The 23,989-nt window shown below is 37.5% G+C and overlaps 1 protein-coding gene across 2 annotated transcripts in view; it reads right to left on the bottom strand.

Annotated features, from left to right (window-relative positions):
* Positions 1 to 23,989, bottom strand: part of CNIH3 (cornichon family AMPA receptor auxiliary protein 3) — a 50,029-nt gene that overhangs the window by 4,385 nt on the left and 21,655 nt on the right. Inside the window, exons 2-4 of one of the 2 annotated variants that reach the window (XM_061990371.1) lie at positions 19,604 to 19,672; positions 16,491 to 16,538; positions 79 to 191 (exon numbers count right to left, since the gene is read on the bottom strand). In XM_061990371.1, coding sequence (XP_061846355.1) covers positions 79 to 191; positions 16,491 to 16,538; positions 19,604 to 19,672 — 230 coding nt within the window. The remainder of the gene's footprint in view (positions 1 to 78; positions 192 to 16,490; positions 16,539 to 19,603; positions 19,673 to 23,989) is intronic. The other variant, XM_061990372.1, reaches the window with a different exon arrangement.

Genomic DNA, 23,989 nt, shown 5'->3' with positions numbered 1-23,989 from the left:
ATAGTTTGTACAGTCTGCATCTGTGTTGAGTTGGCAAATAAGGCTAGCAAGCACTCAGCATATAAAAGATGGGCTTACCTCCAGAAGTGATAAAAAAGCAAAGGAACGTTTAACCCCAGTGTGAGCCACTCTTGAGCACACAAAAACATTATGCAGAAAAGACTATGGATAGAGTACTCCGGTAACACCAGCTAAAAAAAGAAAGGAATAGAAATAACACATGTGAGTAAAGCATGGACTTTAGTCACCTAAGCAAATTTTCAGAAAACAAACCATCTGTGAAAGTCTCCTGTGTGTCTGTGTCTGTTCGAAAACATACCTCAGTTGACAGATGCCTTGGCTATGAATGATGACCAAAAGAAACAATTATAGGTTTGTTCAGATGCTAACCATGACTATACTCTAGAGTCTTGTTGAGAGGCATAGGACAAATTATTGTCTTAGCTGGTGCTCCAGATTTCTGTCTAGAAAATGTAGATTATATTATTGTGTCCCTCACAGAAGCATTATGAACCTAGATGAAAAAAATCTTAAAGAACTGATTCGTTACTGATGCAATCAGAAAGGAAATAATAAGCTATTACTGAAGCTTCTCCTCTAGATCAGAGGAGTGACCTTGGAAAAATAAAAGGCTGCTTCTACTATTTTAGTAAGTTATATACATCCTAAAGAGATCAAATCCATTACTAAGTTAGTGTTGCAAGCTAAAACCACTAAGACAGGAAACTGGTTTCCTTAGTAAATCCGTGGTTCCCCACGCTCCTTGTTTCAGACCCAAGATGAGTCTTTCTATTAAAAGAGAAAGTGAGTGGGCAGCTGGCAGAAGCAGAAATTTATGTGATGTTGATTCAGAGTACTTACTTCTAACTTCTAAAGGCATTTTGCTTTTTTCCCAGTTTTCCCATTTCTTAGCTGGCTTTCTTTCTACTCTTGTTTCTTCCAATCCCTTTTCTCAGAAATCTCTATTTGTCTTCTTCAAGTCGTAGAACAGATTAATTTCCAGTAGTACACATTTCTCAAAGCTTGACAACCCCATACACAGTTCATCTGTATCCCTTGCTGCATCTGGGAGCTACATTAACCAAAGTTAAATCACAAAAAGCATCTGAGGGGCTTTTTTTGGGATGTAAATTCATTTTCACTTGTCTAATAATTAAAGTGAACCCTGTTTTTAAAACAATGCCTACCTACTCCCATACAGCTGTGCTCCAGTGAACTCCACCTTGGCTCTAGGAGTCTTGCCACATCATATGGAACATGTTTTTTTACTTTCATTTAACTTCACTACTTGGACTAGTTAACACATTTGGATATCTTTGTGCCTACACTTTCAACTTAATTTTTTTCCAAAGCTTATCTTATGAGGATGACAAATCATAATACAATTAAATAGTTCAGATTCCAGATGGTAGTTATTTATCACTGCTGGATTTTTTTTTTCATTTTGAGAATGCGATTTACAACATGACTACAACCTTTCCCCACAGAATGATTCATTTTCATCACAAATTGCAGACAAGAAAGGTCTTCCTGATGTACATCTACCCACTAAACATCACACCACTTAGGAGCATATTATGTTCATTATCATATATTTGGTTTCAGATTTCAACCAAATCCACAAACTTAGCAAGAATACAACCCTGGTCCCTGATCAGTGGGCAGGCTGGCAATAGCAGGGAAGGAAAGCCATGGAGAGAATTTATGCAGAGCTTAAAAATCCAAAACAAATCTAAAAATCCATTGTGAAGCTGTAAAGAAAACAAAGCAAGCAGTGGACTCTGAAATAGGCTCACTTTTCATTCGCATATTCTGACGTAAATGAAATCTACCTAAGGTTTTGATGGAACAACAAATAGGTCACTTCTATCTCTTTACCCTTTTCTTCAAGTGATATTTTCCTGTGGACATAAATAAATAAAGGATCAGTGCTGATCATAGCTTCTGAAGAGAATTCAAGCAAAGAAACAAACAAAGCCCAGCTTGCAAAGCCAATTACAGTTTACATTCAAGCAATTTACCAAAGAGACCAAATCTAAAAGGAGGAGAGAGAATTGAAAGCATAGAGCGTAGAAAGGCTCTAACAGCAAGGCTTGTGAGGAGGAGTAAACTGAATAAATTAACTTAATACTGCTTCAACTCCTGGCTGGAAGAATCATCCTGCTGTTTGACACAATGTCTTCTGAAACCAATGGAAAGTTTCAATAAACTTTAGCAAACACGGGATCCATGTCCTGGAGAGAAGAAAGCTGGCTGACAAACAAACAACAGTCAATCCTTGTTCCTGCTGGGGTAGTCAATTGCAATAGTAACTTCTGTGATACAGACAGCTGTGTAATAGGAATTAAACCAACATCTTTAATTCATTCCTGGGATAGCATGCGAAGCTGACAGATGGTAAGCATGTTAGGATATAAACAGGATACCTCTGTTTTGAACCCAGAACACCCTGATTCAGATAATGACCTCTGCTTTTGGACAGAGCTGAAGTCTCGAGATGGTTATGGAACACAGAGTTGAAGGAGAAACTGGCAATTCAGAACAATTCTTAAGGTCTGCAACTTGGTCACTTTGAGTCCCAAGCTAATGAATGGCATTACAATTTTAATCACCAGAAACTCTGCTGTCTGACATTTACCCATGGAAAACCACGGGAAAGCCTGAAAAGGAAGTCAGCTTCTAGGGCAAAATGCAGCTAACCAGAAACACCTTTTGCTATAACATAAGCAAGGGAAATACACTACTACACATTTTAAGTTTTGCTCTGATTTGTATAGTTAAGTAAATATCTGTATCAGTAGATATTAAAAAATCCTTATTCATAATCCATCATTTGCATTTAAACTGTAAAATCTTAGGTAGATATCATATCATTTCAACGTCACCATACATATTCAGTACATCCACATCAAAGAAGTACACACATACGTGCACATATAGATACATTCTTCCCTTCTAATTCCAAAGGAAATCAGGCAGGCTTAGCTGTGTATAGATATCTAGGTTTTGCTGAACTAAAGCATGGGAAAAACAGCTCCCCTCAGCAGCTTCTTTGTGTTTATAGGAATACGAAGAACTCTGTAGACTACAACTGCAGATGCATGTCTCTTAGGAAGCTCAGACTTAAATAGTTTTATTCAGTTTCCTATTTTCTAAATATATTCTGTTATACAAAAGATAAATAATCATTTTTTGTCGGTATTTTTCTCCTTATTCTGTTTACTACATATGGATACCTCCTTCTCAAATATCATTTTGCCTTACAGAACTTTATATAATTTGTGTATGTAGTGACTCTTACAGTTCATCTTGCCCGTGAATGGGCAATTAAAATACCTCACAGAAACCAAAATTGGGAAGATATTATAGGAGGAATAGTAATCTCCCTTCATTAGTGCTATTAAATTCTTAAGCTTAGCTAAATCAACTGCAACAAGTGAAACAAACTGTTTTCCCAGCCACTGTTAAGCCACTGAAATGTCAAGACTTTATGTTTCTTTCCAGCACTTTGCTTAGGACCAATACTCCTGAGTGCTACACAGTAACAGCAGTTCTCACAGAATTGTTGTTTCTTCCCCCTAAAGACTCCAAGTCTACACTGGTCTCCATCTGTACATGCCAGTCTCCATACAGTAATCACAGATTTTACACTGTACCCAGAAACTGCCAGCCATTAGACACTCTACCCTTCCCAGGGTTTCTGAGTCTTCATTACACTGTTAGAGGCTGAGACAACTTCCTTCTTAATGCCTGCCTTCTCTTCCTATAGATGTCAGGAAAAAAAAATCAAGAGAAGTAGAGGTTGAATCTCCTTCATGTAACATTAAGAGCTCTGGTGACCACCCAAGTGAAAACAAGCTGTTCACTTTACAAACACACAAGACCTTTTCCAGCACCAAGAAACTAAGAGCACCATGCATGCATGAAATCACTCCTGAGATCCAAAGCAGACCTCATCTAGGTGCATGCTGCTTTATTGCAGTGATTAATGCTACTGTACCTACTTCCACTAAAGGATGGCAGTAGCTGGTCATTTTGGTGCTCATTTTGCTTTTTTTTCCCCACCATATCCCTTGCTAAAGCCAATGTGTAGAATTGGTCCTCATGGGTAGCAGGGGAAGAAGGGATCGAGATGTACCCAAGATTTTCAGAACACAATTTAATTACATTTTAAAGCCCAACTTAACAGAGCCTGCCAGAGCAAATTTGGGTTACTGGGGGGTATCAGCTGCTGAATTAGACATTGTGAGACCAAAAGGAGATGGTTATCTAATGACCCTGAAATTCTCCTGATTTAACACAGACCACAGAAGTCAGTAGTGTAGGGTAAGCACGTGAAAAAAAGAAAGCAGAAACACACAGAAAAAGAGCAATAGTTTGTGCATTATCCAAGCCTCTGTATGTGGAACGTACATACACTGAAATAAAATCATATCTGTTCACTCCTGCTGTTGCACAAACCAAAGAGGTAGAGTCAACTGTGTATCATTTAAATACAGAGACCATACATCTTACCATTTGCAAGAGCTTTTAAACTTACTGCTTGCATTGGCTGGACACAGGAAATGCATCAAATTTAGTGCTGAAATACGGCAAGGCTTCTCACTTAGATTTTCTAGTGTATCATTCTAATCTACTTTAGATTATTTGAGTTACTTGACTTCCAAAATCTTCCCTGAAAGGCTGCCCTAGAGCCAAATACAATGCTGTCACAGTAAATACACTAAGGTTTTCTTTCCAAATTTTCAGGTTCAACTTCTTTCAGTTCTCCTGTTAAAATCCACACTTGCTTGTGTCTCTGCAAGCCCTATTCTTTTGTTGCTTATAGCAATCACTTAAAAATTCAGTTGCATAGTTAAAATCGTTATAATACAAACCTATAACCAAAGCATTTTAAGAAATCAAATTCATGTTATGGAAACATCTTGAAGTATTTAGTACGTTGCTATGTAGATGTATACAGCTAGATGAAAACACAATGCCTGGAGAATGGATTCCAGATGACAAAAAAGACAATCCACAGTTGAACCTACTAAGTTCACAACTACAGCTTTAGATATTTTCTGTGAGAGGGCAATGGTGCACACATGCAACACTCAATGCTACAAACCAAATGTAGAGCACAAATAAAAGAATGGATATAACATCTGTGTTTCCACTCCTCTACCTTTCTGGATCACAATGAAGCAAAGCAGTATAAGACTGATGCTTTGTAATGGTAACTTCATTTTTCTAACACATTTTTAGAATTTCCTTAAACAGTATTAAGTGGATGTGAACATAGGTCACCCCACAGCACAAATATTAGACAATGAAATGAATAACACAAAGAACCTAATTATCATTCTCACAAAGCACACCATATCCATCCATACATAACACAGCACCAGATCTAATATTAAAACACAGGATTTTTAGATCCTCTTTCCATCTCAGCTACTAAACAGTCTACATTTAGTATATAAATCTATATTTGGATCTATTGTTTGAACTTCTCATTGCCTCATTTTTGTCTTCTGCAGCACGGTGGTAATTAGATTCAAAATCTACAGATCCCACTGGAGTTAGTTTATGACTAAAATAGTTAAGCTTTGTCATAATACAAATAATAACAAGAATGACAGAGGAAGATGGGGATTTTATGGGACATTCATGAAGAATATAAATACTTCTGTGCTGCAGAGTCTTATGAGAGGTCATAATAGCCAACATGTAAAGAAGCTATGGAACAGACTTTTAAAAAGACTTCTCCATTGCAGAGCACACCTGATATACTTCAGAAAGTGTCCTGTCCTTGGAAGGCACATCACTAAGGAAGAGGCACTGTGATCTTACAAGTCTACCTCCTCTATGAACTATTCTCTTCTACACAGCAGGGACCAGGAGGCATCTTCATAACCTTTCTTTTTTTAACCTTAATTCAGAACCAGTAAAGGAAGCTGGGTTAGCAACCCTGGAGCGTGAACTTCTCTAATTTTCACAATACTGACATGAATCAGAGTAACAAACATTTTCTTGCCCTACCTCTCTATTGAGTTTCAGACACAACCAGCCAGGACAGCCTGCAGCTGGGTTATTCCAAGAGCTCATGTTTCCTTCATCTGCTCATCCAAAACTGGGGAGAATGACAATTAGTACCACAGCTGTTCATTAGGATCTAGAAAACCAGCCCCTCATTTCACAGCCAGCTCTATGAATGCAGAAATCGCAGTGATCGTTAAAATGGAGTTCAGCCATCGGCACTGCACAGGAAGGGCCCTCAGGCTTTCTCCCAGGGGTCTGCCTAAGACTGACAGTTTCATAAATGCTGAAAACTAAGTGTTCACTAAAGGGCTGTTTCCATATCTGACATGTAAAGACTGTCAGTCTAAGGAAGTAGAACTGGTACAGTGCTGACACGGTAAAGACAATCCCTCCGTTGCTATTCTAACAGCTTTACTGAAAACATCAGCATCTAAATGCAAGGTAGGACACAACTCCCAGCAGAAACAATTTTCATCCATATGACAGGTATCATGTAAAATTATTGCATTCTATTTTTAGGTATTATATTGCTTTTTGTAATTGTATAGTGGCTTTATAGGGTCTGATCCCAACTTAAATCCACAATGAGCATTATGCTACACGTAACTGTGACATTCAATTTAACCTCAACTTCTTTACCTTTATTAAAATGCAAATATTTACTTTATTGCATTCCAAATTAAAGCAAATACAGTCCATTAGCAAGTCAAATTTTGCCAATATCTTCATCTCTGAGGAAAAAATGCATAAATTACATTATCCCAAGCAGCTGAGAAGTACACTGCTCTCAGGAGTACATTACAGGCAACAGTTACTCATGTACACTTCGGCTGCATCTCCAGTCTTATTCTACTACTACTGGTGATGTCCTGATATTGTTAGTAGATATGTTTTCATATCCTCCAGAACAATACTGAAAGAAGTGGAGTTATAAAGAAAGAGGTCATCTGTTATAGGCTGATACTTTGTTTGCCACTTTAATTATTGAAGCAACACTTAACAGATAAGATTAACAACAACACACAGACAGTTAACCTGAAATAGTTTTATACGTAAACATTTTCATGAGTAATAATATTCTGAATGACCATATGTATCTCTTTTCAAAGGATATTCCATCTTCTACCAGGCATTGCACTGGCAAACCTTACTTCCTCCCTGGAGTAAAATTGGGGTAAGGACCAAACTGTGACTGAGTCACAAGTTTGAACCCTTCACTCTTGCAATGGTTTCATAACTTTTTCCCTTTATGAGCTACCACTGCATTGAACACCTGTGCTGGCACAGCAGGATACATCTTTTCATTATCCTTAGGTAAGCACACAGACATCCTTAGGTAATGATTGCTAAAAATAACAATTGTTATGTTCTAACTTTTCTAAAGTGCTGAATTCAGGAACTTGTAAATTTGACTAAAAATAGTGCTGGCACAATGCACATAATAAATGAGCACTGGTAGTGAATGAATTGCCTGCCAGAAATAATACTCTTTCTCTAAGTTCTTAAGTCCTATTTTAAGGACTTTCCTTCCAGATATGGTACTGTGTACAAGGAAATGAAAAAAAAAAGGTTATGTTCAGTAATTTTATTCCAACAGTAATACCTTTCTAGTAAATATGCACCCAATATATTTACAATAAAATAAAAGTGTATAGAAGAGAAACTTTTAGATGATCTGTAGTGGACTTCAGTGGACTGTAGTAGATGATCTGTAGTGGACCGAGTGCAAAAGTAGCTCAGCAACAAACCCTCTGAAAGTGTAAGTTTTATTTCTTGCAAGTTTCAGGAAAAATTACTTTGTCTCTCTTGTTTCCAGATGCAAACAATATCCCCACCAAGTGTGAATCACTGTCAATACGTTAACTCCTTCCTTTTTTAGGCAAGTTGTAGAAAATAATTAACCCAAAGAGCTAGGAAAGTGTGCAACACTTGATTTAAAAATATTTTACTTGCTTTTCCCATATACCCACTTTCACTGTCGAGCTCCATTCTTCTTCCTTTCACTAGTACAACTGCTATTTACAGTAACAGGATATCCAAAATTTATCTCATGTCTCTTTTGACTAACAAGTGATGCTGTACTCAAATTGTCTAGAAAGAAGTCATCCCTAAGTCATTACTTCTATAAACTAAAGATTGTGTGCTAATACTAGCTAACTTCAAATTCTGTCAATTCTGTCCTTAGAGTGTAAAGTTACTCATTCCTAATACAAAAAAACCCCTCAAATCTTGCCAGAGCCACCCTGAAGGCTGGCAGAAAGTTGGCTTTATCATCCAGTAACATTTTAGCTGTATCTTTTAAACAAGTACTGAGTACTGAAACACACGCTTACTAGTTTTATATCTCTCACACATGCTCTGAGTCTAATGTTCTTAAAGTCCCAGGTCACTTCAAGCAAAAGAGAACTTTGATTAATTTAGTTTTATGAATGATGTTGTGATTACGGTTCAAGTCACCACTGATAGAACGCATAAAAGTGTGGCAAGCTTACGTCCAACAAAATCTGTGGATCTAATCAATGTTTTAGAAAAAGCAATGTCCTTTATTCCAGTGCCTGCATGCAAACTCTAGAATTTCTTCTAGGCAGCTTAGGAGCTAACTATGTGTGCATATGTAATAGCAGGGGAGTGTTGTGCATACTCAGGATGATGCTGACAGAGATCTCTCTCACCATATTGTCCATGTTTATTAGTATTTCTGTACAGACACAAGTCTCTAAGCATACAACACAAGATAATTGTATTCACAACTGTCATCAATGAGACTACAGAGCTTGAGTCTTTCTCCAGATCGGTCTAGATTTGAACAGCTGCCATAAAGATTAAAGACCTCGTGTAATTATTAACTCGATGAATCAGAACCCTCAAAAACAGCAAACCAATTTTTATCTTCAATCAAAAGGATTCAAAGTATGCCTGCTAACAAGAACACTAAGTAGTTCTCTGAAAACAAAATTTCTACCATCAGCTCAGCTGTACAACCCTTCTTTTCCTGTTGTGAACATGTCTTGTAAGTGTAAACAAATACTCTTCATATTTATTACCATATGGGTTTTGTAGCATCTGCCACAGTAAGGCTTTATTCTTTACCTGAGTCTGGAAGCATTGCTGTAACACAAACACTAATGAAAATATAAGAGAAAAGAAGAGTCAAGTCTTGCTGAAAGGAATCTCTGGCTGAAGCAAAACAGGATCTTTACAAGATCAAAGTATTCAACTAAGGAAATAAAACCAAAATGTAAAACTCAGAGCAGCAAAAGCTAAGACAGGAGAATGTCCACTTAAATGCAGCAAAAGTAGATTTTCTCCTGTATTCTATTTGTCTTTTTTCTGGAAGAAAATACAACAGCCTTAAACCACTGAAGACATCTTTAAAATGCAAAGAGTTTTCATAGGATAATGTTAATGCAGAATATCACTGTAGTCCCATTAATAGCACATGTTTAAACCTCTTACAAAAGGATTATTGAACAACTGTTTCATATTCACATTTTTTATCAGGCCAGTTAAAAAGTTCAGTTCTTGATGAAACTGTCTCATGCTATCTGATCAAAAGGCATGCTGGCTTTTTGGAAATATGCACCAGCCACCTTCCTGTATGACAGTTTTCTCCCAGTAATGTCCAAAATCAAAGGGAAGAAAACTATGATTTTCCAAGGAGTAAAGCATTACTAGGCAGTGCTACGAACTGTCCAAACAAAAACTTTCTTCCCCTTATTCTACTCAGAGTTTGACCTTTGTTGTTTCTCCTGACTTTCACTGAAAATTTCTACACAAATTCAGACATTCTTGGTCATAACCACCAACAATGCACTACATTTAGACAACTAAATTGTAAGAAATTCAAATCTAAGACGAGGCCTATTGCACATGGGTTTATGCTTGAATATCAACATGTTTCTCACCTCAGAGCAATAAAGACAGATTGCACCAAGTTGTCAATGTTGAGGAGAGACTGATAGTGCCCACAGAGGGCTATTACAGATGCTTTTGTTGTTGTTTGATCTTAGAGATGAATGAGAGGTATGAATGTCAAGCTTGAAGTTAAACTCTTCCTAAATCCAGGGACATTTAGAAAGCTTTTTTGATATAAGCCAACTTGGTTTTGAATTACTGAATTGCAGTGCTAAGATTGGGGAGGGAGGCATTTGAGACAAAAAAAAATATTTTCAAACACTTAGTATTTACTTAAAGCAGTTTATACATTGCAATGCCTGCTTGGGTACAAGCTTCTGTATTGCACTGAGTCCCAAGGAGCCACTGAATAACTATTGGGTACCTGTGGTATGTTTTTTATACACATACTTCTGTATTCATTTTTCAGATGTTATCCATGTTGCCTCTTGATTAGGCCTTATGCTCCCAGTAACTCAGTAGGAAGGTTCTCCTGACAGTTTTGCTGCTGCCCAGATGATCAGTCAAAACTCATCATCATATTCAACAGTCATCATATTGATGAGGTATGAAGAGAGCATCAGAGACATCAAGAAATCCAATATCTACTGAGAAACCAATAACGATGATGAACTCTTTGGTCTCTAATGAGTGGACAAAGTTCATGTGCTCTATCATTGTAATAATCACTGTTAACAGGAAAAGATGTCACATGGTGCCAGTTTTTGTTCAATTTGCTATCTTTGTTGCACCAGTAGTTTATCAGAACTTGAGAAATATCAGTCTTTGTCCTGCAAGGAAAAATACCACTGCTATTTCCACAGTCCAAAAATACCTTGTGACTAGACTAAAACTTCAGTTTTCCTCTCAGACAACAGAAGCACCTAAATTTCAAAGATGAAATGCTGACTACCAGTTAGGAGGAAATGAATGCAATGCTTAACACAATCATGATACGCATTTAACCTCCAGAGTTATCCTTCTATTTGGCTATACTGCAACATATTCTGGTTGTAACTAAATGAAGAATTAAAACATGTTTACTGAGGTTGTGAAATATTTATAGCACTCCAAAACTTGTTGCTAGTACTCCCAGTTCTGCAATAAACTAATTATCTTATTGATGTAGTTTCTGCCTGTGAGATTTTTCAACCCCAGAAAGAAAGTATGATTCATTCTTTCATATGGATGGATACATATCACTCTTGTAATTATACATTACATTTGATAAATCTGTCTATATAACCTTACATTAAGTGTTCTAATGAACCATGCTACAGGCTTATAGAAGTATTCTATAAGCCTGCAGAGTGGTTAAAAGAATATCACACAACTATAAATCCCTAAATCCATGATGAAATAATCAACTGACATATCCAGAAACACACACTTAAAATCCATCACATCATCTCAGGCTTGCCAGTGACTATGAGGCAGAACAATGGAGGGAGCAATCATCATAACAACTAGTAAATTTATCCAGAAGAAAATAACCAGTCAATTGAAATCAACTACTGTCACACCTGACACTCTCTAAAGGGGTACGTCCACTGTAGCTGCTGCATGCAGAGAATGGTAGGAGCTACTTGTTGGTGAAGGTTTTGAACCTAACAAGTTCCAAGCACAAAAATTATTTCATACGGTGATTACTCTAGTGTATGTTGGTTAGTCTCCAGCCAAAATACACAGGGGAAAAAAAAAAGTCAACTGGGTAAGGATAAACATGGAAAGACAGGACTATTTTTAAAAAATGCTGATTTCCCATAATATTTATCAGCATGTAAAGTAGAAGAGCCTTCATACTTATAAAACTGGTTTTATTTGCTATTAGGGAAAAGCCAAAAAGCTAACTTGTTCTCTGTCAGCAGATCCAACAAGCTCAGTAATGTTTCACTGAACACACTGTGGGGGTTTTTGCTAACTTTACATGTGTGCATTCAACACTGACAAACAGGCCTGATACATACAAGATCAAATCTTACCTTCTTACTTGGAATGCTCCATCTACAGTTTAATATGTGGTGTTAACCAACAGTCCTTCAAGCTTACACCTCTGAATCACTGTTACTTTCACACAATGTAAGTAATGTTGACTTTTTTTTTACAGAATATTTAAATATGAAAACATACCAAAACAAAATTGTATGCAGAGACTCAGGCATCTGGAATTACATATTATATTCACTAGTTTTTACATTTTATTAATAGTATCTCAGTCTGAATGGAATGTCTTCTAGAATTGCTCTTTAAGGTTAACATTGGTTTTGCTTATTTATGAAAACCTGTAAATACAGTAAAATGTAACTGTGTTACGTATTAGAATTTATACTTTGGGATATAAATTTAAAAGATAGATTTATTTTATTTTTGCAGAGTAATAAAAACCAGAACTGAATCTGGTAAACAGCACAACTATTGAGTACAGAATAAATTTTCACCACTATGACCACAGATTCATCTGGAAAACACAGCAAAAGAAGTACTAAAACAGATCAAGCACTGGCAACCCTTCCAACTAACACAATTGCTCCAAAAAAGATTTGGTGAAGAGGTTTTGTTTGAGGGTTTTTTTTTTTAAACTTCCCAACTCCTGATTTACAAGCTCCTGTTGTTGTTTCCACTGCTACCACTGGAGTGCTGAACCAGCGAAGTTTGGTCATTCAAAAGTTATCCCTGCAGGTTTTTTTGTCCGTGCATTTGTTTGTATTTTTCAAGACAGTTCAGACTCATCTGAAATATCTTTAAGATTAATGTCACTTTGCCTGTGGTTAGATTTCTCGCTGAATCTGCTCTCTTCCCATCATCTCTTCAGGACTTGTAAAAAAACCCAAAAACTATATCAAATGAAGAAAAAATATTGAGCTTCAGTTTTGTCAACTTTATGTCTAAGAACTAAAATGCTCCACTACAGTAGGAAAATGAGTAAATGTCTGTCTTTTATCTACCTCAGATACCTTCCATGTAAGTTCCAGATCGGCTGTTCATAAATCACTCTAGCTTAATGGGGTTTAAAACAAGTATTTGCTGACAATTTCACAAGGTCACTTACATTGTTCAGCAGTGTTTGTCCTGAACAAACCGAAGTCTGAAATACATTCAATGAGAAGGTAGCAACTTCAATCAGCTCCCTCCTTAGTAAGGATTTATCAAATTAATTTTTAAATTATGATGCATAACCTAATCACAATTTAATTTAAATTTTCTCAGAGGTAAAGTAGTAATATTATTGATTAATGAAATAGACTGTTTTAATCCAGGAAATTCCTAATTATCCTTACTGATAAAATATGTATATTCAACAGAAATTAGCCAGGTAGGTAGATTTCTTGAAATATAACTGCAATTATAACTATATAATATCATCACTAACTGAATGTATTTTAATAACCTCACAAAAATATTCAATCACAAAAAATCATGGCAGATATATATAGCAAACCTCACCTATTCCACTCCTCAGCAGGGCTGAGCCCAAGAAGCCTGTACTGCTATATCCTGAACTGCTTTCACTAGCTCAAGACAGCTCCTTCACAACTAGTTTGTGTACCTTTGTACAGCATTGCAGTGTGTCACATAATCATACCCTTAGAGAAACAAAGGTAATTTAAAAGAGAACACAGATACAGACTCCACAGCATTCACTAATAATACTCTCTTCTATGTGAATCACATTACACTTGTGTAACACACCAATTTCCTCACAATGGAATATTCAACAGTTTACATAACACACACACAAGCACAAATCTATACTATAAAGCCCTCAAAATATACCACTGAATAAAATCAAATACCTGTATTCTGAGAGAACTTCCCTTTGTGCTGGTTTCAGAAAAAGTCATTCATTCACTTCAGGATAGAAGAGATTTGACCATGGCTATACAAAGTTCATGGCTTCTTTAAACATTATCAATCATTTCACAGTAACCAGAAAACTCAGGCTGATATAATTCTGATTTTATAGCACCATGAAAACATGGACTCATGTGTATATGTATGTGCATGTGCCAGCACCATAAATATCTGCTTCCCATGATCCGTGCTTGTTTAAGTGATATAGGAACATTTTCCTCAAACCAAATGTCAGAAAATGCTTGACTGCAGAACAATTACATCCTTCACTCTATTTTGGAAAATGTAAATAAGTTACATAATATCTGGTGACACATCACATACCTGGTCACAGTTTGTTAATAATCTTCTCCAAGTATTTTGGAGGTAATGTCCATTTCATAACTCCCAAAAATCCCTTCTAAAACCAACATTTAATGAAACTGAACATTTTTTATAGTCCACTTAGAACCTCTTTATAAAAGAGATCTACAGCAGATCTTAAGCTGTAATGTCATAAATAGCAAGATATCACTTTTTTCAAAGCCCTTTAAAAGAATTACTGACTCGAAGACATGAGCAAACAGATATGTTGTTTCACAGAAACAGGCCTAAAGCTACTCAATGTTAGAAGGAGGGACATATTTAGCACTTGCTGAAAGCATTCTAACTGCTGTTTTCCTGTATCTATATAGCTGGCACTCAATACTTTACTGATTTTCCAGAATTTTCCACAGCACTGAATCCTTTATAATACACAAACTAAAGCTATTTTTTGTGATTGGCAGATCTGAATTCTACAGATCTCGGTAGTTGTCCTGGTTTCATCTGGGATAGAGTTAATTTTCTTCCTAGCAGCTGGTACAGGGCTGTATTTTGGATTTAGGATGAGGATAATGTTGATTACACATTGATATTTTCATTACTGCTGAGCAATGTTTAACAGAGTCAAGGCCTTTTCTGCTCCTCACACCATCTTGCCAGCAAGTAGTGCACAAGAAGATGGAAACGGACACAGCTGGAACAGCTGACCTCAACTGACTCAAAAGATATCCCACACCATATGGTGTCATGCTCAGTATGGAAGGCTGGGGGAAGACGAAGGAAGGGGGGCACATTCAGAGTGATGGCTTTTGTCACCCGTTCATTACACAGGAAGGAGCCCCGCTTTCCTGGAGACGGCTGAACAACTGCCTGATGACAGGAAATACTAAATAAATTCCTTGTTTTGCCTTACTTGTGTGTGAGGCTGATGTTTTACCTATCAAACTGTCTCTATCTCAGCTCAAGAGTTTTCTCCCTTTTACTCTTCCAACTCCCTCCTCCATCTCACTGGGGGTTAATGAGCAAGTGGCTGAGTGGTGCTTCATTGCTAGCTGGGGTTAAACCACAACAGTAGCTACTGCACCTTACCCCTCCTGCATATCTCTCAATTAAAAAAATGTGTCCCCAAAGAACTTTGAAGAGGCTGAATTAACAAACTGTTTAAGTGAACCAGAAGTAAGCCAATCCCTTATGAATACAGGGTCTGTAATTAGCCAAAATGCTCCATTTTGCTGTTCACAGTGCGTCTGAGGCTCGATAAAAATTAAACACTGATGCAGGCAAGACATTCCCATGGGGCTCACATATATTAATACATTACCACTCACCAGTTGCTTTACATCAAAGAAATTGGGACACAGCTTGAATTTTGCTGCCTGCCTATTTGATAACATGGAAAGCTATTTGTGATAAGTACTTTCTCTTATTTTCATATCCCTAGAGTCATAAACAGCCTAAGTAAGGACTTAAACGTGGCTCCTAACAGTCACATGTTCATAGTGGTGCCAAAGAGAGAAAACTCAGGTTCTGACTGATCAGACGATGTCACTTCATAGATTCTGCATGGAGTTACAATTATACCTTTGGACCCCTAGCACTGGCTTTCCCAAAACTTCTAAGGATGAGGCCATCAGTTTCTTAAGATCATGTCTCACTTTAGTTCTTATCTTGATTAGGAGGTAGTCAGTGGTCCACACTTCAGTGATGACCTTTTTAAGCAAAAATGGAGAATAATTTAGGTGACTCCATCACTACTTCATGGAACACAATGTATGGAAACTTTAATAGATAGAATACAACAGCTTGGAATGATGATTATTTTTACTTCAATGGGACAGAGTCAGGAGAACAATGAATGTTTATAAAAACCCTTTTGCAAGCTATAGATGAGTAACCCATGAATGTATCAGTCCTACAATTTATCAGCTCCTTCAGATCTCTCAGAAACTGAGGCACTCAGGGTCTCTCGTGTCAAGTTAAACAAAATTCTCAACTTTTCTGTCAATTAAAAAACTTGAAGAGTAAATACAGAGCTAACAAAAAAGTTTATCAAATAGTAATCTTTCATTCAAAAAAGAGTACTTCTAAAGCCTCTACTATGACATCACCGGTTGATAGGGCTATAAAAATACCTCAAGCTGCAACTGCAAAACAAGACACTGCCTTGGAAAAGCATGTTCCAAAATGAATCTGCTGATGTTTTCAAGTTTCATTTCTTATCCAGAAAGCCTCTATTATGTTAATCTTTTAGAATTTGTCTTGCTTTACAAGGTCTTTATGACTTCCACTTCTGCCATAGAATCCAGCCTGTCATCAATAGAATGTGAGGATCATTCAAAGAGAAAATGAATGCACATCACCACTGGATGGCTTCAGTTCTCATAAATTTCACAAATGGCAGCCTAGTCAATGCTCACCTTACGCAAGAGGAAGCAAATACGCTCAATATTTCTCAGCCGTTCTCTCTGTCAAGAAAAAGTGAGAAAAAGGTAGTTTAGCTGGTGTTATAAATTAAAGACAATATATTACAATGAGTTAAGATCATACTTAATGGCTGCAGGGAAACAAAACACTAATCTGACATGACTGTACTCACCTCTTAACTACTGCTTGCAAGTCAAATTATTTACTCATTTCAAAGTCCCGATGAGTTTTCTGTTACTGGATGTAACAATATTAAATGTGGATTTGAGTCTATGTTAGCCCTGAGCCCAGAGGCTGCAACTTTTTTTAAAATCAGCATTTGTGGCTCTATCCAATGGTGTCAATCTATACCACAGAGACCTTGTCTTGCATTTTCAGGTATCCAGCCTCTGGCTTCAAATTAATTCTGAATGGGAAAAACAACTGCAAATTTGGTATAGCAGCCTTTCCATTATTACTAAGAGGGTGCCTCAGGCAATATGTGATATTAGAATTTAACCCATTGGTGAAGAATATCCAAAACATCCTTGAAATGTCATGTAAAGGACAGACGCATTCATGACCGAAAGTCACTGTAATTAAGCACTGTGACTCAAAAGGTGCTCTAAGCTCGATTCACAGAAAAGAACAAAGTCAAAGAGAGATTTTCTTCTAAATGGCTCACAATGAGAATTTCACTGGTAAAATCAGATTTCACTCTGCATAACTCTATCACCGTAATTATTTTGAAGAATTCCACTGTTGGTTTACACTGCAGAAGGCAGAGTGGTTTTGTTGACTTCAGACTGTTTAGACATGTGAATAATGTTCTGAAGAATGACTGCTTTTAAAAACAGGTACTATAATATACCAGTGTGATAAGCCAACTCTCCCCTAAGCTTTTTGCTTGTCAAATGTTTAAAATTTTCTCCAAGCTGGACTTTTACTTCTGTTCTCCAAAGAAATCACAGAATCAGAGAATCAGGGAATCTTAAGAGTTGGAAGGGACCTCAGAAGATCACCTAGTTCAACCCCCCTGCCAGAGGAGGCCTTTTTTCCTTCCCCATCCTCAAGTTTAAGCCATTTTTAAACAAAGTATCATTTTGGAAAGACAATGAGATAATGGCAGCTTGATAGGCACCAGATGAATATTGTGCGCCTCTGGTGTCTGTGATCTGAAAGAGATTCAGAAATTTAAGACTCACACTTGCAAACATGAGAATTACAAACAAGGTTAAATGGCAATGTACTATCATTTGTAGCAAATTCAATAACTTGATACTCTGTAGAGACCAAATTCAGCACCTGTGGATGTGCCTGTGAAGCTGCAGAAAGCTCTCGTGCCTTTATTAGGAGGTAAATGGAGAGGAAACATAAATCTTTCGATTCCTTTTAGAAGACAGATGCCTAACTGCAGCTGGCCTTGGAGAAGTAGGAAGTCTGTCTTTGAACTGCAAGTAATAGAGTGTGAACCAGGAAATTTTCATTAAAATCTCGGTGCTGCCATTGTTTTTCCCTCTGATTTCTCCTTAATTCAGCCCTCTCTTGTCAAAACGTCTCTGCCCTCTGTCATGAAAAAGTTGTGGAAGCCATGTGAGTAAACATCAGCCATTCCTATTGTGCAAGAAAGAAAAATACTCCACCAAATAAATGGAATATTGGCATGAGCATCTATGCATAATAGAAAATGAAAAAATAACTTGAACAAGAAACACCTGGTAAAAACCTTTTTATGTCAATAGAAAAGACACCAACATGTATACTGTGCAAAAGAAAGCAATCTGAGATAATTGAGTTACCACAGAAACTTTCATAGATGAGAGTCAAACACATCAGCTGACCACAGAATACTTTGCTGCATTTTACTCAAAAGTCTACAATTAAATTTTTAGTTACAACACCAATATGACTGAAATAGAGACTTATTAACTCTTTTTCTAATCATGGAGACAAATTCCGTTAGCACTTTAAAATAAGAAAAAAATTAATACTCCATGGAGTATCTTAAAAGTTTTGGGAGAGAACAGATTACTGAAATTTGGTACATATAAATGCACATTTTTTGTGTATAGTTCTCAATTTGGGAAGAAAAACCAGATAAAGTGAATTCAAAATGAGATAACTTCCAGTAAACGCAAACCCAGATTACTTCCATTGAAGTCCTCTGAAGGATTTCTTTACATAATTTCGTTCTTCTGTTCTCAGTCTTTGTTTATGTCTTAGTGAACAGTACACAAGTCTTCTTCTTCAAAGACTCATCTAAAGATTATGCTTAAAATCATCAGCGGTCTAAGCAGTCCCACAAATCCTCTGCTGAATTACAAAACAAGGTTAAATGGCAATGTACTAGGTACTAAATCAGGTTATCATTTGTAGTCAATTCAATAACTTGATACTCTGTAGAAACCAAATTCAGCATCTGTCATAATCATTGTAATTCCCAGTGAGGTGAGGGGGAACCAAGTTCTGCTCTCGATTATGGTGGTACAAGTCTGATGCACGTTGAACTCTAGTCAGTTAAATCACTCTAGAATACAGCTTTAATTAACAAAGGAATTTTCACATGCTTAAATCTGGGTTGCATTTTGGTTCATTAGGTAAAACTGAGTTTACAGTCCCAGGGTGACATCTAACCTTTTCCATAGCAGATGCAGCATAAGGTGTTATTTACTCTTAAAGCATAAAAGAATATAGAACCTCGCCATGGGACAGAAAGGTCTAGCAATGTACCTCTTATCTAATTCCTCCAAGCTTTTGATTCATTGTTACAGCATGGGAGTAGGTGGTCATTTCACGCTTGAATGCAGAAAAAGCAAATGTTTTCAAAACGGAAAGCTCATGCCACAGAATGAAAAGTTAAACAGAAAGCATTAGGATCACATTATATATCCTTCTGGTTTTGAATTTCCAAATTATTTTCCTGCCTCCTTCAGCAAAAATGAAAGCTATCAGTGTAAAGAGTCGCCATCTGGCTTCTTAAGACTGGCCTAATAAATCAGTTTTCCAAACTACAGTTGACTTCACAAAAGACTTTATATTGGTTTCTACACTCATACTTTCACTAACAGCTCAGCACATCTCATTTTCTTTAGTAGCTTTTTCTGAGCAAGCCACTGGTTGTACTTACTGCGTGGACTGGGTTGCACTGGTCTATTGGACTTTTGAAGTCTGTCCGAAGTTCATCAAAGGCAATTATCTGAAAAACATTTTTTTTGGTGAATATTTAATGAATGCTCATTCAAACATTTATTTTTTCCTTTAAGGACCAGTTAGATGCACAGCCCTCCTTCTTCTCTTTCCAGAGAAAATGCGAGAAAGTGGCTTCCTCAACATGCTCCTTTCAGGACTAACTAGTTAAAACAAAACATGGGATACATTTACATAAGACACTCGGAATCCATTAATCTGTCAATCTGAAAAATCATGCCTCTTCAGCATTGCTGCTTTCCAGATTTCTTCCCTCATATTGGCTACAATTATTTTCTCAAACTTCCAAATGACTTAAAATTGTTTCACAAACAAATACATCTCCAGACTTGATAGAAAAAGGTACTAGGTGCCTAAAACACAAATGCATCAGATATGCTATTCCAGATTTAATACATGCACAACAGCCCCATTTAATTAGTTGGTAAAACCTACTTTTGAATTTGCATCAGTCTAACTATTATTTAGCTGCTATTCATTATCCAGCAAACTCCTCAAAAGGTAAAACACTCTAGAGCAAAACATACCTTTCCTAAATTCCAGCAGGTTTTAGAACCTTACTGCAGACTTCATTAATAGAGAGATATCTTGTTCATGTCCTTTGTTTTCCTTCATTAATTGATGGATTTAGACACACTGGTAATTACTACCTGTTTTTAAAGTACAGTAGATAAAATGTCCCTAAAATAACAAGGATTGATAATGTTTCTTTGGAAAAAAACAGCTGTCATAACCCTCAGCATGTTTCATTCAAAGACCTTAAAGCACATTCTTAACTTTATTTTCTGCTTGTATTATAGTAATACCTTTTCTTCTGCTTGCTTTACCCAAGGAATGAAAGCTCACTATGACAGATATCACATAAATAGATGTTAAAACAATTCCTCCTTTTTAGACTATCTACAATCCAGAAAAGTACTTGTTCTCAATAAAAAGATGATGGAAGTACAAGGTAGGGTCGGGTAATTAGTATATGAATGCAACAACAATTCTATGACATGGTACAGCTGCCTAGCTGCTCAAAAAATAACCAATTGGGTGTCAACACAGACCAGCTGTATAGGTAAGACACATTCATTTTACAGGTACAGAATGTAGGAGCAGAAATCTTGAAAACTGCCTATCCATGACTCATAACCTGGTGAGAGGCTTGAGAAGAAAATCTAGAGCTACAATCTACAAATCTAAGCACTACTCCACATCCCACTCTAATGCTGCATTCATCACACTGAAGCACATTTAAAAATCAAAAGTGTGGCATTTTACAAGAGCACTCTACAGAATTCAGTGTACTCAACTATGACAAGTCAAAGTGCCAGAGTAAACCACAGAGGAAACTATAAAACACAATAATAAGTGAAGCATTTCTTCCCATGGTTGCAGTATCTCTGCAAGTTCAGAATTACATCAGCAATGTATATTTAGACTAAAGTACAATTGTGAAGAACAAATCTCATGACATCTCTGTATTTAATACTTCTTGAACACATCTTCATATTCTCAATCTGGGCCAACAATTAAGAAGGCAATAACCATGCAAGTGGGAAGCACATACTTCTGCTTGTAACTGTATCAACCTCAGCACCGACAGAAAAGGGGAAGAATAGCCCTGTAACAAGTAAGAGCTGACCTCATTCATAGCTGTGTGTAGTGGTTTAGTCTGGGCCAGGTTTTATTTTGGTAGTGGGGGGACTACATGAGCGGCTTCTTTAAACAACAACCTGCTAGAAGCTTCCCCTGTGGCTGACAGGGCCAATGCCAGTCAATTCTAAGATGGACCTCATAGCTGACCCAGGCCTAGCCAATTAGTGATGGAGGTAATTAACACCTCTGGGAAGGGGAAGAAGTTACTGCCAGTTGCTAAACTCCAGTAGCAAAAGAGTGAGAGTGTGAAAACATCTCCACAGATGCTTAGGTCAATGGAAGAGGGGGAGGATGTGCTTAAGCCTTGGAAGAAAGATTTCCACGTGAACTGTGATGAAGACCATGGTGAGGCAGCTGTCCCCCTGCAGTCCATGGAGGCCACTGGGAAGCAGAGATCCACTTGCAACCTGTGAAGGACCCCACACCGGAGCAGGTGGATGCCTGAAGGAGGCTGTGACTCTGTGGGAAGCTCAACCTGAAGCAAGTTCCTGGCAGGACCTGGGAGTCCGTGGGGAGAGCAGAGCCCACACCAGAGCAGGTTTGGTGTCAGGATTTGTGATCCTGTGAGGGACTCACACTGGAGCAGTTAGTACCAGAAGGATTGTTCTACAGGTAGATGATCCATGTTGGAGTAGGGTGTGAGGAGCTGCCCCCTGGGAGGCCCCATGCTGGAGCAGTTTGTGAGGAGCTGCAGCCCATGGGAAGGACCCACGTTGGAGAAGTTCATGAAAAACTGTCTCCCATGGGGAGGGACCCCACAGTGTAGCAGTGGTGAGTGTGAGGAGGCCTCCTCCTGAGAAGAAGCAGAATCAAAGTCCATCTGTAATGAACTGACCCTAACCCCCCCATCCCCCGCGCTGCTGGGGGAGAAGGAAGGAGAGTCTTGGGAAGAGGGAGGGTTGGGGGGAGGTATTTTAAGATTCAGTTTTATTTCTCACCTCTCTGCTCTGTTCTGATTATTCATTAATAAATCAAACTTTTTCTCCCCAAGTTGAGTCTGTTTTGCCCATGCCACTAATTGCTAGCTGATCTCTCTGTCCTTATCTCAACTCACAAACCTCTCATTATATTTCTCTCTCCCCTGTCCAGGTTAGGAGAGAAGTGATAGAATGACTTTGCGGGCATCTGGTACCCAGCCAGCGCTAAACCACCACACTGTGACACTGTTTTACTTGGAGATCCTGTATATCTCCCTTGAATTCTCCTTGCCTCACTGCACCGGTACTTATAGCTTTAAGATATAAAACTGTTAAAAGCTTTGAGTGACAATTGTTTTTAATAACATACAGCAGTAATAGCTTTTTTCCTGTTGTAAATCTAGAGATGAGCTGAAATTTCTTTGGGAGGGGAAGAGTCAGTGTGCTGTGCTCTTCCTTTTGGTAGTCAGTGACAGCAACCAGGAGTTGGAGATAATCATGAAATTACAGCCAGTACAAGATCTAGCTCATGCTGTAAAGAAAGACCAATCTGAAACAACAACATGGAAAACCCACATACTGGAATCATAAGATGGAGCCCTTTCAAGAAGTTTGGCAAAGCTTCTAAAGATTCAATAAACACAGAGATAGGACGATAACCCTGAAGCATGTTTAAATGAAGAACTAGGTTGCTCTGAATGACAGAAACATTGACCTCTATCGAGCTAGCCTTAGCTAATGCAGTTAAGCCTTGAAGAAATTGTAAACGACAGTTTGGAAGAGATTAGCCTCAAATATACCTCACATTTAGATTTCATCATTCTTTTGCTTTCTCCTTTTTTTTTTTTTTTAACCAATACTCCCAACTCTGTATTCAAACCCACTCTTTATTTGCTGGCATGCAATTTATTTTATGTTATGTTTGCATTGTATCTGTGTTGAAATTCATCATATTGTGTCATGGTTTAGGTTGGAAAGGATTGTAAAGACCATCTAGTTCCAACCCCTGCCATGGGCAAGGACACTTTCCACTACAACCAGGTTGCTCCAAGCCCCGTCAAACCTGGCCTTGAACACTTCCAGAGATGGGGCATCCACAGTCTCTCTGAGCAACCTGTCCAGTGACTCACCACCCTCACAGTTAAGAGCTTCTTCCTAATATCTAATCTAAACCTACTCTCAGTTTAAAGCCATTACCCCTTGTCCTATCACTACCCATGGGACCAGTAAGTGTAAATACAAGAGTCTCACAGACAAACCTTATGAGACACCTGCAAATTATGCCAATTTCAAGAGACAATTCTGCTACATCTGCAAGAAACAGATTGACGTCTGGTATGAAGCACATAGAATTAGAGGAAAGTTTCTTCATTAAAAGTTTCGGTGACTCTCTCTAAGGAGGAGGACAAACAAATACTTATCAATTCTTAATACTTTATTTCATAAAAGTTCTGTAATAGTTTATGTTTTGTAAAATCTCCAGGAATAGAAATTCAGTGATGACATGAAGATATCTATTTGAATTTATTAAAAAGCACATTCCTATTTCTCAATCACAGTGAAAAGCTTGAAAGCTTGTAATTGGAAAGAATATAAACTCCCAAAATTGGAGGGGCAACGGTTTCTTGCGTTTGCTTTTTTCTAATCTCACAACATTGCATGTCCTAGTTCTAAAACTGCAATTGAGAAATGATGGAAAGAAAGCTGCAGCTTCTTAAGGCTGGTGGTTCATCACAATACACTAC

Source organism: Colius striatus, chromosome 2, assembly GCF_028858725.1.
Source record: "Colius striatus isolate bColStr4 chromosome 2, bColStr4.1.hap1, whole genome shotgun sequence".
Lineage (NCBI taxonomy): Eukaryota > Metazoa > Chordata > Aves > Coliiformes > Coliidae > Colius > Colius striatus.
The sequence above is the reverse complement of the archived record's forward strand: the minus strand, read 5'-3'. Positions and strand labels throughout refer to the sequence as shown.